The 17,416-nt window shown below is 41.6% G+C and overlaps 1 protein-coding gene across 1 annotated transcript in view; it reads left to right on the plus strand.

Annotated features, from left to right (window-relative positions):
- The window catches only part of arhgap35a (Rho GTPase activating protein 35a), a 99,314-nt gene that overhangs the window by 52,240 nt on the left and 29,658 nt on the right, over nucleotides 1-17,416 (plus strand). Inside the window, exon 2 of the mRNA XM_041797831.1 lies at nucleotides 4,743-8,586. Coding sequence (XP_041653765.1) covers nucleotides 4,855-8,586 — 3,732 coding nt within the window. The 5' untranslated portion in view covers nucleotides 4,743-4,854. The remainder of the gene's footprint in view (nucleotides 1-4,742; nucleotides 8,587-17,416) is intronic.

Genomic DNA, 17,416 nt, shown 5'->3' on the forward strand with positions numbered 1-17,416 from the left:
CCCCTTACCCTCTCACCCATTCTTCTCCCCTACCCTACCCTCATGCACTAACTTCCCAGCCTGTTTCCCCGTCCTCCTCCAATGTCCAGTCTTTCCTGCATTTCTTCCCCCCTCCTCTTACTTTCTCCCCTTCCTCTTTTCTGCTTACCCTCATGTTTTAGGGTCAGAGGCAGATGCAACGCAGGCCCTAACCTATCTCTGCCTCAGCCCTAAACAGGCCTTCAGACTGTGGTATGTGGCCGGTCATGCGCACCAGGCACAAGGCCTCAGGGTGAACTGGGAGACTGGCTGGCTGACTGCTGCTAACACTGGTTTAACTCAGGCAGCGTTTTCCTTATAGGTCTACAGGAAGAGAAAATGTATTCCCTAAATGACTGGATCAACTCTGCAGGAAGAGCAGCACTTTGACTGTCAGAAGACAGGCTTTTGAAACAAGCTGAATTGTGCATTTGTAATGTCATATAAATTCTATGTTTCTGTCACTCTGGCTTGGGCACGGCATTCAGTCTTATGCAGCATTTCATTTTCTTCTGCTATAAGCTGCCACTGTGCTCTAAACCGTTACATCCTCACATCAGTTAGGACTGAATTTTGAGCTTGAGTCTCGTATTGGTGTTTTACTCGAATGACTCAGAAAACAAAGAAGAGAAAAGTGCATTCACTTGCAGTTTTCTTTGATTTTAAGGTTGTTTTAAAAAAATACAGTATTGCTTTGTCCCTAGATGATACATGCCAAACTAGCACTCTACTCCTGTAGAAACTGAGAGGAAACAATGTTTTTGTATGTAAATGAGCATGCACATTGCTGCACCTTTTGTTAAAACATTCTTGTAAAAATATAGGTCGATCAGTGCAGCAGATATGCATCTATGAGAGTGTTAATCTTGGCTTTCCTCCTGTTCCACAGACACTTTCAGAGTGCTTGACTTATAATGTAGACCCTCTTAGAGCTGATCACAAATATGACCTATTTCACACATGACACGGTGATAATCCTGATGTTGCATGGGATATAAAATATTTATATATTCACATTTTGCAAGCTCATATAAGACATCACTGTGAATGTGAATCTCTAACAGGCTTTTTTACTTATCTCTCTGGAACACCCTGTGTCAGCTCAGCAGGCAGCTACTTCAGGCATGTCACAACAATGCTGTGGGGTTGAATCAATAAACAGTGTTTGACCACTGATATAAATATCATCAGTTTTACAACAACAGAGCTCAGACCAGAGGTAGAAGAAGCACACAACTATTGTATTCTAGTAAAAGTACAGTTACTCTGGTTAAGATTTACTTAAGCAAAAGTACTGGTTTATAAGTCTTATTAGGTAAAAGTTAAAAACAAATAAAGTACAAATTTAATTTAAAGTTTACTTTAAGTAGCAAGAAGCTACTGAGGAGCTGCACAGTAAAATATGATCTTTCTTTATTGGCAATGACAACATGGGATTGGACCTCCAACCAGGTTATTCAGTTAAAGTCACATCTTTATTATAAAGTTAAACACAAAGAAAATTGACAGCATTAATAAACTCATATAGAGTTAAACTAACACTTAAAAGGTCTTTATTGGTCCACACATAGTTAAAGTTTTAAAAGTATTAAAATTTTACAGTATGACAGAGCCACAGTTACTCTTGAAAATCAGTGGCAAGGTCGGTCTCCTCTGACAAGAACAACACAGAGAGTCAACTGTGTAGCCACCTAATGAATACTGATGAAGAACATGCTCTTTGCAACCTCAAGGAGCACCCAAAGTCACAGGTAGTTACTGTAACTCAGTGGATAACTTCCCCCAGGGTGCAAATGTGTCTCACATCAAAAACCACAAACATGCAAAAGAACCCAGGAGACATCACTGTACAACAGGCAACATCAAAACACAGCTCAACCCATTTAAAAACTCTGTCCCAGTGCATGATGGGAAACTGACCACACATCTCCCCAGATCAGAAATTGCAGTGGGTGGAGCTTAGATCAGTTAATTCTAGTTTAACTAACACTGGTGGATTGACACTGTCAAATCACTCCAACACTGAGGACCATTTCACTCAGAATGGAGCTAAAATTACACTTTGGGAGTTAAAATCAACGTTTAACCCTGAAATATCAACGCTCCAGTTTTTGTTGTATGCAGTGGCTGTTCCTGGATGTGGCGTGAAATTGTTCTCTCTCTGTGTGCTACTTTGTAGTCAACAGAAGTGAAAAAAAGTACAAGAACATTGTACTCAGGTAAAAGTACAGTTACTCTGGTTAAAAATTACTTAAGTATATGTCAAATTACTGATTTCAAAATGTACTCAAAAAAGTACAAGTACCAAAAAAAAAACTGCTCAATCAAAGTAATTTGAGTAAATGTAATCAGTTACTTTCCACCTCTGGCTCAAACCTCTAAAATGAATTTTGTTCTATATATAAGAATCCATGTGAATACGCTGGGACTTTTCTACTTTTATCAGATAGGAAAGCTGAAGAGAGACAGGAAATATAGGGAGAGAGAGTGGGGGGAAACATGCAAACAAACAGTGACAGGATCAGGATACCAACCTCGACAGTAGACCCAGTACATTGGCACCTGCTCTACAACTGAGGCAATACAATGTGACATTTGTCTCCCACATGTCCCTCTCATTAATGTAAAGTCTCTGACTCTTTTGTTTTTTTTTTTCCACATAGTAAGGAACAGAGGATAAATTGGCTCCTCTAGAAATCAGAGGAGTTAACTGGTGGACTAAACTCTCAAGGATGTACATTTCTATGTATGTGAACCAAGCCAGTAAGTAGCATAAGACGGGTTGTATAGTATGTAAAATATGATGATTAGTAGGCTGTTCTCTTTGGCTGTTGAACCATATGTAAGGGCAGCAGGTCATGCTTTCTTTAGCTGTTTGTAATTGAGGCCGTCTGCTCTGTAATGTGAACATGATTAGATCAGGACACAGGTGTGCTTTAACCTGCTGACTCCAGCTCTATAGAAACTACACCTGCAATTTTTCCCATCCAGTCGAAGCTGTATTTCCTGCCTTTTTATACTGTTTGTGCCCACAAAATAAACATTTATTATGGGAGCAAATGATAGAAATCAGTGTGTATACACATTTACCATTATTCCTATCTAATTTATGTATGTGAGTGTTTTCACAGACAGTCTGTCTGAGCAAATGAAACCACAGCAGACTGTTACGTAGACTTGAGTCTATGTCTGCCTACCTTGATACATTTTTCATGCCTGTTTTTCTACAAAAATCAAAACACAAGGTATTCTTTTTGATATTTATTCCCTTTTCTGCTGGCACTGGGGAGGTATTGCCTCTGTAATGCTAATTCCTTTTCTGATAGGTATTTGCTCTAGTAAGACTCTGGGTTTTAAGGCTTTGCCATAACTGCAAGCCTTTAACAACAATTAGTGGCATCTAGCTTCCAAATACACCTCACAAATGTCTGTATATATGGTATTGTATACATGCCAGGTGTGAAGCTGCCTTTTATCTAATAGTGAAGAGACTCCTCCCAACGTTTCCTTTTCATTGTCTGCCCCTCTGGTGTAGCACTGTTGGACTTTGAAGTTCATCTTTGTGCGTCCACAGTTCACTGTTGTCTGACAAATCCAATTCACAGCCATGAAGGCTTTGTCTGCTATTGTACTCACTGTCAAAAGAGCTATTCATGATTAATAGTGGTTTAAATGTCTGTTTTGCTGCATTAACATTGCAGTTGTGACATGATGGAGGCAATCTTATACTTAAAATCTATGCTAGCTGTCTTGAAAGATTTCAGTTCCTGACAAATTGTGCTGTCAAAAACGCCTATCCATAAAGAGCAACCCCCCCATCGCTCATCTTCGCTCTTGTTATTTTTAGGTCTGATCTACTGGTGGAATAGATTATACTCTGACTGGCCAAAAAGACTATGTATGTTCTTGGTTGTATGAGCTGTTTCTTGGCAGAACAACACCATTGTAATGCATCTAGTGTAGGTAAATATGTCAGGACATTACTGATGGTGCATCAGCCAACTCTTATCTGTTTGCAGAGGGCTGTTTGATACAAAAATGTAGGAAAAACATGTTTTTGATGGAGGCAAGTCAGCCAACAGGCAGTGCAGCCTTTTAAAATGCAGATGGCTTTCCCTAGTTGGCCAATTAGTAACTTTAGCTCTGCAACACTTATCTACTTTCATCTTCTTGTGTGTGTCTTTCATTTGGGGTGAAGGGAGCTTAGTGTGCCTGCTTTCACAAGTGTGTAGTTGTGAGCATGTGGATGTGTAAATTCATTTGTCAGTTTTCTGCAGCAATCAAAACCCCACATAATGTTGTTCCACTGCCGCTGGCAGTGACACAACCGGCCACACTGTTCGATATGTGATAATAAGCCCAAACATATACCAACATGGAAAGAAAAGTGGAAGACACCCCTGTAAGCAGTGCAGTCCTGGCAGTATAAAAATTGAATGAGTTAAATGGGGGAAAATTTGTCTTTTACTGAAATACAGCAGGGTTAAGTAATATGTAGCATCCCAGTAGCTTTGCTACTGACCTTAATATTTTCAGGAAACATTTGGGGGAGAAACTGGATTAAAATTAAATGTTATTAACAGCACATACACCAAAAAGAGGAATTATGATGAGAGACACAATAGTTTTTCTGCCAAACAAGATCTGCCATTGGAAGTTTTTTCTGTACTTTTCTACATTAAATGTATCTCACCCCTCTCCCTCTCTCTTTTTCTGTCTTGCAGGTCTAGACCCTGGATCCGTGAGCTTCTCTTGCATGGAAACTCTTCTTCCTTGGCAGCCCTCTCTTCTCCCTGAAGCCAGCATTCAGCATGGCAGGATGATCCTCTGCCAGTGATGATGATGGCCAAAAAGCCAGATGTCCGGGCACCCACCTACAACCTGGTTGTGGTTGGGCTGTCCGGCACGGAGAAGGAGAAAGGCCAATGTGGTGTGGGCAAGTCCTGTCTATGTAACCGCTTCGTCCGGCCGAGTGCAGATGACTTTTACTTAGACCACACTTCTGTTCTCAGCACCAGTGACTTTGGAGGCCGTGTGGTTAACAATGATCATTTCCTTTTCTGGGGAGAGGCCGGCCGGGTGATGGAGGAGGGCCCAGAGAGCCGTATGAATGTGGTGGAGCAGACGGAGTTCATTGATGATCAGACGTTCCAGCCTCACCGAAGCACGGCACTCCAACCTTACATCAAGAGGGCAGCTTCCACCAAGTTGGCTTCGGCTGAAAAGCTGATGTACTTTTGTACAGATCAGCTGGGGCTTGAGCAGGACTTCGAGCAGAAACAGATGCCCGAAGGCAAGCTTATGGTGGATGGCTTCTTACTCTGTGTGGATGTTAGCAGGGGTATGAACCGTAGTTTTGAGGACCAGATGAAGTTTGTTACCAACTTGTACAACCAGCTAGCCAAAACGAAAAAACCCGTGGTGCTGGTTCTCACCAAATGTGATGAAGGAGTTGAGCGATATATTAAAGACTCTCACGCCTTTGCCCTAGCCAAGAAGAACCTGCAGGTAGTAGAAACATCAGCAAGGTCTAATGTCAATGTTGACTTAGCTTTTCTTACACTGGTTCAGCTCATAGACAAGGGTAGGGGGAAACCCAAAATAATCCCCTACTTTGAGGCACTGAAACAGCAGAGTCAACAGATTGCCTCAGCCAAAGACCGCTATGAGTGGCTGGTCAACAGAATTGTTAAGAACCACAATGAGACATGGCCCAATGTGAGTCGCCGCATGCAGACTGCCCAAGAGTACAAGGAGTATGTTTTCCTTGAGGGGACAGCTAAAGCCAAGAAGCTCTTCCAGCAGCATGTGCATAGACTGAAACAAGATCATATAGAGAAACGAAGGAGAGCTTACCTGAGCACACTACCACAAGCTCTGTCTGTGCTCTTACCAGAGTTGGATGAGATAGACCACCTGAGCTGGTCCGGAGTTCAGAAAGTCCTGGAAACAAAGAGGGATTTCTCTCAGTGGTTTGTTGTGCTCGATGACACCCCTTGGGAGACTACACCACACATTGATAACATGGAGGATGATCGAATCCCCCAGGACCTTCTGGAGACTCCTGCAGCTGAGGCTATCTATGAAACCCACCTGGAGCAGCTGAGAAATGAGCGCAAACGGGCTGAGATGAGATGGGAGTTCAAGGAGAAGCTTAGCATCTCTCCTTTCATCACACCAGGAAAACCTTGGGAAGAGGCCAGGAGCTTCATCATGAATGAAGACTTCTACCAGTGGCTAGATGAAGCTGAATATCTGGACATCTACAACAAACACCAGAAGGAAATCATTGACCGAGCCAAAGAGGACTTTCAGGAACTACTTCTTGAATACTCTGAGCTCTTTTATGAGCTAGAAGTGGATGCAAAGCCAAGTAAAGAAAAAATGGGTGCCATTCAGGAGGTTTTGGGTGAGGAGCAAAGGTTTAAAGCCCTGCAGAAGCTACAGGCAGAAAGGGATGCTCTTGTACTGAAACATATCCACTTTGTTTACCACCCAACAAAGGACACTTGTCCCAACACCCCCCACTGTGTAGACAGTAAGTTAGAGCAGATTCTAGCATCCAGATTTCCAACCCGCTACGCATCATCTGACAGTTCAAGGCTTGAAGGGGGGAGAGCAGAAAGAATAAATCTTGTCATTCTAGGAAAAGATGGACTAGCTAGAGAAATGGCAAATGAGATAAGGGCCTTGTGCACTAGTGATGATAGGTACGTGCTTGATGGCAAGATCTATGAGTTAGCCCTTCGTCCCATTGAGGGTAATGTACGTCTGCCAGTCAATTCATTCCACACACCAACCTTTACACCACACGGTTGCCTGTGTTTGTACAACTCAAAAGAGTCCCTCTCTTATGTTGTTGAGAGTTTAGAGAGGATTAGGGAGTCAACTATAAGCAGAAGGGAAAGGGAAAACAGCTTAGCCCAACTCCCGCTATCCCTCCTTCTGGTCACAAAGCGAGGGGTAGGCTCCATAGGAGACATTGGGGGGGAAACAGCTCAGACCCTTATCCATCAAGGGCAACAGGTGGCTGGAAAGCTGCAGTGTGCTTACCTAGACCCTGCCTCTCCAGGCGTGGGCTATGGGCGCAATGTCAGCGAGAGGCAGATCAACCAGATGTTGAAGGGGCTGTTAGAATCACGGAGAAGTATAGGAAGCAGCTCCCCTCCCCTACCTCCTCCATCATCAGCCTTTAGAGACTCCCAGTCCCAACCAGCGCTAGAGGCAGACCTAAGGATAGTCATGTGCCTGATGTGTGGAGACACATATGACCTAGACCAGCTCCTTGCCCCCTTCTTGTTGCCCCAGCACTGTCGCCCTGCCTCCAGCCTCAGTAGCGGCACCTCTGTATTACTGGACCTGAGTGTAGGAAGTCAGAGGCAGAACATTGAGCTGTCACTGCTGTCCTTTCATTCTTCATTCTCCCTCCGTAAGACTAGGCTAGTTCACGGCTACATTGCAGTTTACTCTGCTCGCCGTAAGGCCTCAATGGAGACATTATGTGCTTTCCTGTGTGAGGTCCAAGACATCATCCCGGTCCAGTTGCTAGCAGTAGGCGAGAGCCAGATGGAGCTGTCAGACTCAGAGTCAGCTAAGGAGCAGGTCAGCCAGGGAGAGGAACTGGCCCATGAAATAGAGGCGAGGTTTAACACAGTGATATGTGGACATGGTGGAGTCGTAGGGGGGCTTCATAAGATAGATCTTTTCCAACCTTTCCTCAAAGAGGTGGTAGAAAAGCGCACCATCGTAGAGGCCACACACATGTATGATAATGTTGCTGAGGCTTGTACCAATGAGAGCATTAGCCCTCGCTGTGGCTCTCCCAGTCCAGTCAACATTCTTATGGACTCTGAGGACGATATTGATCCCTCACCCCCCTACTCTAACCTGCGGGAGGATGGCAGTCTGAGTTCCCACCTTGGAAGCTTCAAGCTGCCAGATCTTGATTCAAGTGACACCTTCTCTGTTATTTCTGAGCTCAACACCTTTGAGAGCAAGCTTAACAACAAGGTCCCTCCACAAGTGAAGCCCAAGCCTGTCCGTAAGGTCAACCTCGGCCCCTACATGGACCAGCAGGGTGGCACCAACCGCCGCTCTCAAGCTGTCACCTGGGCTCCAGGTAGTGACGGCGGATATGACCCCTCGGACTACGCTGAGCCTATGGATGCAGTGAGCAAACCTCGGCCCACAGAAGAGGAAAATATTTACTCTGTACCTCATGACAGCACCCAGGGAAAGATAATCACTATTCGCAATGCCAACAAAGGTCATTCCAATGGAAGTGCAGGGGGAAACGGATCAGACAGTGAGGCTGACAGCAGCTCACTAGAGCGTAGGAGAAAGCTGTCCGCTATAGGAGTTAAGCCTAAACTCTACAGAGACAGGTCCAAACGGCTTGGAAAGTTCAGCAGTTTTAGGACAAGCTTCTCTATAGGCAGTGATGACGAGATGGGCGGTCCTCCCAAGGCTAGCCAGGATGATGGAGGAGCCCAGAAGGACAATTCAATTGAAGAGAGTGAGGACCCCAAAAGGAGAAATATTTTGAAGAGCCTACGAAGAAACACAAAGGTGAGTGTATTGGTGAAATTAGTATTGTATTTTGTTTTTACCCTCTGCATTGTATTACTGTCCATTACAAGGATGCCATCTCAAATTAGGAACAAAAGAAATTATTACCTCTGCCAAGGAGGTTTAGTGATCTGCAGGGTTTGTTGGTTTGTTAGTTTGTTTGTTAGTTTGTTAGCAACGTAACTCAAGAAGTTATGGACGGATTTTCATTAAATTTTCAGGAATTGACAGAAATGGCATGGGGAGTAACTGATTAGATTTTGGGAGTGATATGGATCACTGTCTGGATCCAGGAATTTTTTTTAAGGATTCTTTACTATTGGGAGATAGGGCTAATGGCGGAGGTCTGCGCTCTCTGAGTGCTTTTCTAGTTTAGTTTATTTTTTTCAAACACAGGTGTTATTCCAAAATGTTTCATAATTTAACATTTAAATCTCCCTAGCTTTTCTGACCAAAGCATATAAGTGAAAAGTACAACAGCTTCATTACTATTTATTGCAGAAAATATATTTTCAGGTCAAACACTCGCTTTCAATTCTATCACCTAATGCAGAAATAGAGGATGTATGCTTTTACCACTTTATCTGTAGTTTGTATGCACATGTATCTGTTAATGAACAGGATGCATAAAATATCCATTATCCACAGTTTAATTACTTATTGGCTGAGAGTGAATACCTTTCATTCTTTGAAATGAACAAAGATAAGTGTTTATCACTTAAAGAAGAGGATTACTAATGATTTCAGTATAATTTTTCTACATTCTGTAGCTCAATGAAAAAGTGACATACTGTAGGAGTTTCTCTGAAAGCCAGTATTTTGCCCTGTTTCTTTAATACTTCTGCAAACTAGCCAAATGATCAAAAGAGAAAAGACACAAACTCGGGTCACTGTACTTTTAGACCAGAGGGCAGAAACTCTTAATGAGTATGGCCATTGCAGCAGTGTACACTGTGCTATTTATCTGTTTGTACACATCTGTTTGTCTTCTTGCATCAAGCTTCCCATTGAGTAAACTGATATAACAATATTAGACACTGACCTCAGCTAGATTTGAAAGCGTCAGCATCCATCTCAAAGGCGTGAACTCATGCAGTTTGTAGTATGGAAGTGATTGGATAGTTATCACCCAGTTAAGGCAGCATTCATCAGTATTCAGTGTTGCTGTGATGTAGTGAAGTAAGTGCCAAGGCTGTGTGAGCTTGTCCCCAAGACTCCAGTCTTTCCCTGTCTGTTTGGCTTTCTTTGCTTCCTTCCTTTCATTCTCTTACACTCACACTGTTTATCTTCTCTTCTTGCTGATTCATATTTTCTGCTTCTCACATTCCAGTCACACTCTGTCTCCCTCCCTTCACATTATGTTCTCCCCAAATCTCTCTTTCCTTCATACTTTCATGCTGGACCTTTAAAAATGTACTTATTTTTTTACTCACACAGGAATCTCCCCCTTTTGCTTGTTTCCTTTCTTTTAACTTCTTCTTCTTCTTCTTCTTCTTCTTCTTCTTCTACTGTTCATTTCTGTTCTCTTGTCTCACGTGTGTAGTGGCGATACTTTTGACCTTACACTGCTTGGCTTATCAGCCTGGTATGCTGCTGTTCATTCACACACAAGGCGTTGGTACAGAGGTGCTGGCTGAATAGGACTTGCGGCTGCTGATGTTGTGTGTGTTTCTGTGATAATTACCATAGCTGTCAGTGGGGTGGAACAGGAGGGGGATGGTTAATGTTTTCACACACTCAGCTGTGATGTACAAGAGTGTGCATGAAGGCTGCCTCACAGATAGTGCCAAACTGCCTAAACTAGGTTCTTTTATTTATGCACCAATGCATCAAGAACACATTGAAGTCAATACATCTGCATTATTCTAAAATCTTTTATAAATTAAGTAAGAATCAAAATGTAAAAGTATGTTCCTCAAAAGTATGAAGCAGCAGGGGTGTGCACAGGGTTGGCCTTGGGTGACCAGTGCCCTACTAAAATCTGATGGCTACTCCAAGCTTTGATTAAGATTTGCTTGTTACCATGTTAAAGGCAGAATATGCAAAACATGATAATAGTATGGGCTTTGTTGCAAAAGGAGTTTAGTTGTTTTATGTCATGTTAGCCTTCCTGTAGGGGCTAGCACATTTTATTGTGTTGGTAATTTATACCGTGACTTTTATGAGTTCATATTCCATTTTTTTTGTCTTAAAAGCATTAAGCATGTAAAATTACTATGCTAGCACTCTTTTATGCAGTTTTTAAGCAACTTGTAAAGAAGAAATAAGAAAATTTAAGATAGCCAAAGCAGATATGATTAAAGGAAACAGGACAGAAATGGCAAATTAAACCAATAGCTGAGTTTTTTGGAGATGGGTTGTACACATGGGTTGTACACAGAAGGTGTTGGCCCTTTAACTCATTAAGTGCCAGCCAGGGTCCAAAACTAACTCCTTTACTTACCAGCCAGGCTGGCTGGTAAGTGTAATTCTTTACTAGCCAGGCAGATATTTTACCAACCAACCAAATAAAAATTGCTTTTAAGTGTTGTAATTTGTTATCAGTATTATTTAACATGTCATTTGGGTCTTGTATGCGATTCCCAATCAATATTTTAATAGTATGCACTAATACTAGCAATAATGTATGCTAAAAGAGACAAAAAGTGAGTAAAAAGACCCTTATTATGTGTAGAACAACAAATGAATTTGCTTCTGTCGTTTCTTTTTTTCTAACATCACAATATCAACCCTCCTTTATCTGGGCCAGGCAAAATGACTCAAGAGATACTCTGTCAGAGTTACTTTGAATTTTTATTTTGGTTTATCATTTATTTATTATTCTATTTTTCTTAGAAGTTTAGTTTTCTTATGTTTGGTTTGGTTTTAAACCTTATGGTCCACTTAAGAGCCTACAACAAATCATTTTTTTTTTGTATACAGTCTTCATTAACAATCTAAATGGACCAAAAAGAGTCAATAGAAAAACTGCCAAGGCGCCTTCACAGCGCAGTTAATCTGGAGTCTGGACATGGAGGCATGTATGGCAAGCCGTTTAACATTTAAAAGTTAAGTTTGACTATCCGGAATTAAAATTGTAGATATCTACAATGTCTTTCTGACTAGTCGTAACTACATTTTGAATAGTCGGAATTTTAATTCAAGATATCTGTAGTTCGATTTTGACTAGGCAAAATAACAAATAGAGATCTATAATTCAATTTTGACTAGGCGAAATTCAATTACAGATATCTGCAATGACGTCACTGAAAACGTCATTCAACTCGTCGCACAAAGGACTCTCAAATGACAATTACAGATAGCCTATCTGTAATTCAATTTCGCCTAGGCAGAATGTGAACTAAAGATAACTCAAACGTCATAATGACATCAAAGACGCTGCTCTATTTTTGATATCCAGAAATACATCATTTCCCCTCCCTGCCATAATCAAACAAGAAGGGGGTTTATTTACTTATTTCTATGAATGGAGGAAGAAAGAAGCAGTCATGGTGTTGGCTTCATAGACTGTAGAAAGAATTGGACAAACCCTGTGTGACGTCAGTTGTCAGTTGTCGGTCTCAACCGAACTTTGGATCAACCTAACAGCCCGCCCACTAAGCGTGACTTCCTGTCAGCCTGCTAGCTAGCATTCCGATTAACAGGAACGGAGCCGCTGCCTGCCAAGCTATCTGTCAATCAAATGAGACACGCCAATCACCTTAAAGTGAGGTTTATCCTAAATATAATCCAACCAATCGTGGTACAAAAAAATTCACCCCCCGTACAGTGGGAGCACAATAAGACACAAGCTAATGAGACATGTTTGGTGTTTGGAACCAGGCTGTAAAACAGTTTATTTTGTGTGTCAAAACCGGCTGTTTAACATATGTGCAGACGAGACTTCCGGTTTTCCTGCAGCCAGCCTCAAGTGGACAGTCGCAGCATAGCAATTTTTTGCACTTCCGCATTGGCTTCATTTTTCGGGACCGGAGGTTGCTGCTTGGTTGGCCTACAATGTGACATGAATGGCGAGCGGATTTCCATAGATTTGGTAGTTTGAACAACAACCCACCTGCTCCTGCCCAAAGTGGGAGGCAGGCCAAATTTGTCATAATTACAGATATCTGCAATGCCATTTTGCCTAGTCAAAATTCTAATTCAAGATATCTGTAATTAAATTTTGAATAGGCAGAATTACATGTACAGATATCTACATTTAATTTCGCCTAGTCAAAATTCCATGTACAGATAACTACAATTTAATTTCACCTAATCAAAATTTAATTTCAGATATCCAAAAGGGACATGTAGATATCTTGAATTGTATAGAATTGAGGTAAATTAAAGATTTCTGTAATTCTCATTCTGCCTCCTCAAAATGTAATTAGAGATATCTTGAATTAGAATTACAGATATCTACAGTTCATTTGCAGATGTCCGTAATTCACATTGTGGATGTCCAAAATGATGTTGTAGATATCTGTAATGAGAAACCCCATACACATGAATGGAAAAAGTGACGTAATTTCACCTAGTCAAAATGACGTTGAGGATATCTGAAATGACAATTTTGGATAGGCAGAATGTATTTGCGGATATCTTAAATGTTCTTTTTGACTAGGCGAAATTAAATTACAGATATCTACAATGTTAATTCCGGAAAATCAAAATTAGCTTTTAAATGTTAAAACCGCTTGCCATAGGCATGAGCATCTCCTGCTATGACCGCAGCTGAAAGGGACTGCTGCACGAGGAGTGGTTCTGCCTGTCAGTGCTTTGGGACGGGGAAGAGCCCATGGCAGCACCGAGAGGTGCTACTATGATATGATACGGTATCTTTCATGTCAGAGTCTTCAAAAGTCTCCAGTAACACCAGAAGAAGTTGCTAAATCCCTGGATTTGCTGTCGTTCAGTTCATTTTCGGTTTCAGTGAGTAACCGATTTCTGACGCAAAAGTTTAAAGTTTCTTCCAGCGTCTGCTGGTGAAACTGGTCACTTGACTCCCGCAGTTTTTTGGGGGGCATGCTCTCTGATCTCTGCGTCTCCCCTTCGTGCTCTGATCTCTGTGGCTTTGATCTACCATCTCTTCCGAGTTCTGACTACGTATCCCAGAAGCCCCAAAATTACTCACAGGGAGCGTGAGCGCCCCCTTGTGCCAGCCGCCGAAAAAACACTTTGATGTAGTATATATACATCAATGGCACTCAAGCGTTGGCTTTTGAATGACGTAGCTATACGTCAATGGCACTCAGTGAGTTAATGGAGAATTAAGCCATTGCACTGGCACTGAAGCTAGACTATTTATGGCAGAAGATCAGGATGATCTAACCACTTAATTTAGCTCACTTTAAGAAATAACTACCTAAGTATAATGTCAGAGTAACTGAACATTATATATAGAGAAACTCTGCAATTTATCCTGCCAGTACAATGGTACTTAGTTACTAAGCAGCAGCCTCCACAGTTTGGAAAAAAAAAAAAAAAAAAGCCGATGTGAAAGTGCAAAAAAATGCTGTTCCTAAGATTGGCAGAAGCATTGGAAGTCATACATTTAAAATGCAGATTTTTACTGTAGCAATAAAAATGTTTACAGCCCAAATATGGTTTTGGTTGGATTGGTTCATGTCTTTCTCATGCACACTCTGTATGGGGTGGTAATTTCTTAAATTTTGATTTGTATGTTTTGGTTTTAAGGAGGTTACAGATTCTGCATATTTAGGGGCATAACTGATGACTTTGAACTAGCATGGTGTAGCTGTTTGTCAGGAGGTTTAAGACTGGAGGTATACTTGCTATTAACTATGCAGACATAGACACATAATGGCTGCCACATGTCTGTAGCATTGTTTTAAGATGCCAGCTGTTCACATCCACAAAAATTAATGCAACTTGAATGCGAGATACATGTGTGTATAAAGGTACTGTGGATTTGGAGGAGGTGTGACAGTCAACGGAGCAGAAGAGACAATTACGGCAGAAAGTTTTAAAGACGAGGTGATAAACCAAGTCCACAATTCTACACATCTTTATAATGTGTTATTGTCACTTTACAGAGACAAGCATGTATGCCAAACCAGCTGACACAGATACAGTCTGTTTTAGAAGTTGATGTAAAAACGGTGATATTGTGACTGGTGTTACAATTAAAAAGTGATCATGTGAACTGGTGACCATCAGCTGAGTTTGTTTCAGTTCGTGTTAGTTTGGATTATCTTTACATTCATAAGTAATGATGATATTCTGATGTTATAATGAAAAACTAAACTAAGAGGTATTTGTTTGGATTTTGTTAGCTGCTGTGAAAACAATCGGCTGAAAGTTACGAGTTAGAACAGTCACTAATCAAAGCCGTACAGCAGGAGTGTTATAGGGACACTGGAAAAGCGGAGTGCAGATTTTGCTGATCTGATTGTGGGTCATAAGTCTGCCCTGTATGATGTTAGTATTGACTGTTTATGTTTACTGTTTTAGTTTTGAGCTCAGAATGATCATATTTACATTCTCTATGTTGGCAGTTTACAACCCATGCATCAGATAGTTGCGTATAGCCTGGGCTCTCTCTTGTGAGCACGAGAGGTGTCTTCCAGTGGCAGGCATCATGTACAGGCAGGTATATTTATTTACAAGAACATTTATGATGTAGTTGAATGCGAATGCAATACTTACCTGCTTCTGCTCCACCTCTTTCTCTGGTTTCTTGGTTGATCTAAAGCTAGTTTGAGATGGTGTTTGCAATTTGATGACTGCTACAGATTGGCTTCAGAAGCCCTTTTTAGTAACCAAATGATTGATGCCACTCAGGCCTTGGTCTGTCATAATCAATAGTCTATGGTCGTGGCAGAGACATCCTGCAGCCGTGGCACAAAGCTGGATGCAGGAATTTATGTCAGGGTAAAAACAAAGTCTGGTTTTCAGTTATTTTAAGGTGAAGTTTTTGCTTTATGCTGTGTTGACACTTTCTTGGACAGGGCCGTTGGGTAGTTTCTACCACTCTTAGTCAGCCCAGGTAAAAAAAAAAAAAAAAAACAATAATTGAAACTACACTCTGAGTCTGTTTTAAAACCTCCTGTACCTCAGGCAAAGGCAGACTGTCTCTCCGTCCCGCCTGCTCTCCCTCAGCGCGAGACCGGAAACATTTCCTCCCTCTCTCTCTCTCCTGCAGCTTTTTTCAAACCTCCTCAGCCAGTGAGAGGAATGCTTCAAATTCCTCAGTCACCTAGTTCCAGTCTAGTGTCCTCAAACAAAAAATAAGAGCAAGGGGAACAATCAAAAGAAAGAGGGAAACGCAATCCCGGAAGAAGATGAAATGGAGCTGGAGAGAAATGAGATGCTTTTTTGGTTGTTGTTTGTTTTGGTCCTTTATATTTCACTGTTCTGTCTATGTAAACCCTCAGCATGATGTCTGTATGTTATCATTAAGGATGTGTTTTGTTTGTCTTCTGTGGTAGAGGTCTGTTATGTCTTCTCAGTGCTGGCAACATATCCTGTCTCAGTCAGCAAGTACAAGGAGTGGCCAGAAGGCAAATCTGCAGGGGGAGCAGACATTGTGTGAGAGAGAGAATAGGAACAGCACAGAGACAGTCTGCTGAGCTGAGATAGGTTATGGATATACAACACAGTCAGTGTGATACGACACAAATAAATTATGAGCTGCTACTTGGAGCCACAAAATTAAGTAGGCAGTGAATGGTTGAAGTGGTTGAAGCTTGATGTGTTTCAATAGAGAGTATTCTTCAACATCTTGCAGGTGTTGCTGAATAAAGTTATAGTTGTGAAATTTTGTTCTCCTGATACTTGAGCAGCCTGTTGTGTAGTGTAGAAGTGACAGTGCCATTTTTTATTTCAAATAAACTCAAGAGCCTAAATTATGCTGGATCTTGGAATAATTCTTTGCTTTCACATGATGTCACACACTCATGGTCAGCAAGAAAGGCATCCTAGTCCTATGCAAAGGAGAGTTGCTGCTCTAGGTGGCCACCTACATATTTTGACCAGCTTTATGTTTTTTAAAGATCATTTTGGGGGCTTTTGCTTTTATTTGGGTAGGACAGCTGAAGAAAGGGAGGAAATCTGGGGAGTGATGGTGCCAAACAGCTCAGAGACCAGGAATCTTTTCCAAGACCAGTGTGTTGCAGACTACAGCATCTGCAGTCTCCAGGCGCCTGCTCAACCCACTGAGCTGAACTGGTGCCCGTGGCCAGCTTTATTAGGGCCAAAGCACCCAGTGGCTGGAGACTCCTATTGAAATCAGTTGGGTTCATCCTTCTTTTTCTCTCTTATCATGTCCCCTTAACATGCTACAAAACTAAAGAAAATTGGAACCCAAATGTGTAGTCTGAAAAAAATTGAAGTTGGTGTACAGTAGGTTTTTCAAATGGGCTTCAGGAGTTGCCTCAAAAGTGCCACCTTTAGTGCTTCTATGGAACAGCCTCAAAAGTGATTTTCACCTAAAGTTATGAGATTTGGTGGGCAGATTTGGTGTAGGGTGATCTACAAGAAAGCCTCTTGGAGCAAAACCCTTACTCCACCAGGGCGTAAGCCATTTTGAATAAATTAGCAAAAAATTGGGTGTCATCGGCATGCTCCAGGTGTCATATTCTAACTAGTTTTTATATTTTTTTAAATGAGAAAAGGGGGGTTGTTTGGTTGTATAAGGAGACTAGCCAGGGTTATACTTTTACAGAACCCCATTGGAGATTGAAAACCTGGAGAGGTAAATAGTGGATTAATGCTATCAGATGCTCCACTGTCTCTGTAGTTTACAATAGATGGTAGCACCACAGAGACTTCTCCTAATCCTGAAATCATGTATTGAGTTGATGTGACCAAAATAATACTGCCTTTGCAC

The sequence above is a fragment of the Cheilinus undulatus genome, linkage group 2, assembly GCF_018320785.1.
Source record: "Cheilinus undulatus linkage group 2, ASM1832078v1, whole genome shotgun sequence".
Taxonomy (NCBI): domain Eukaryota; kingdom Metazoa; phylum Chordata; class Actinopteri; order Labriformes; family Labridae; genus Cheilinus; species Cheilinus undulatus.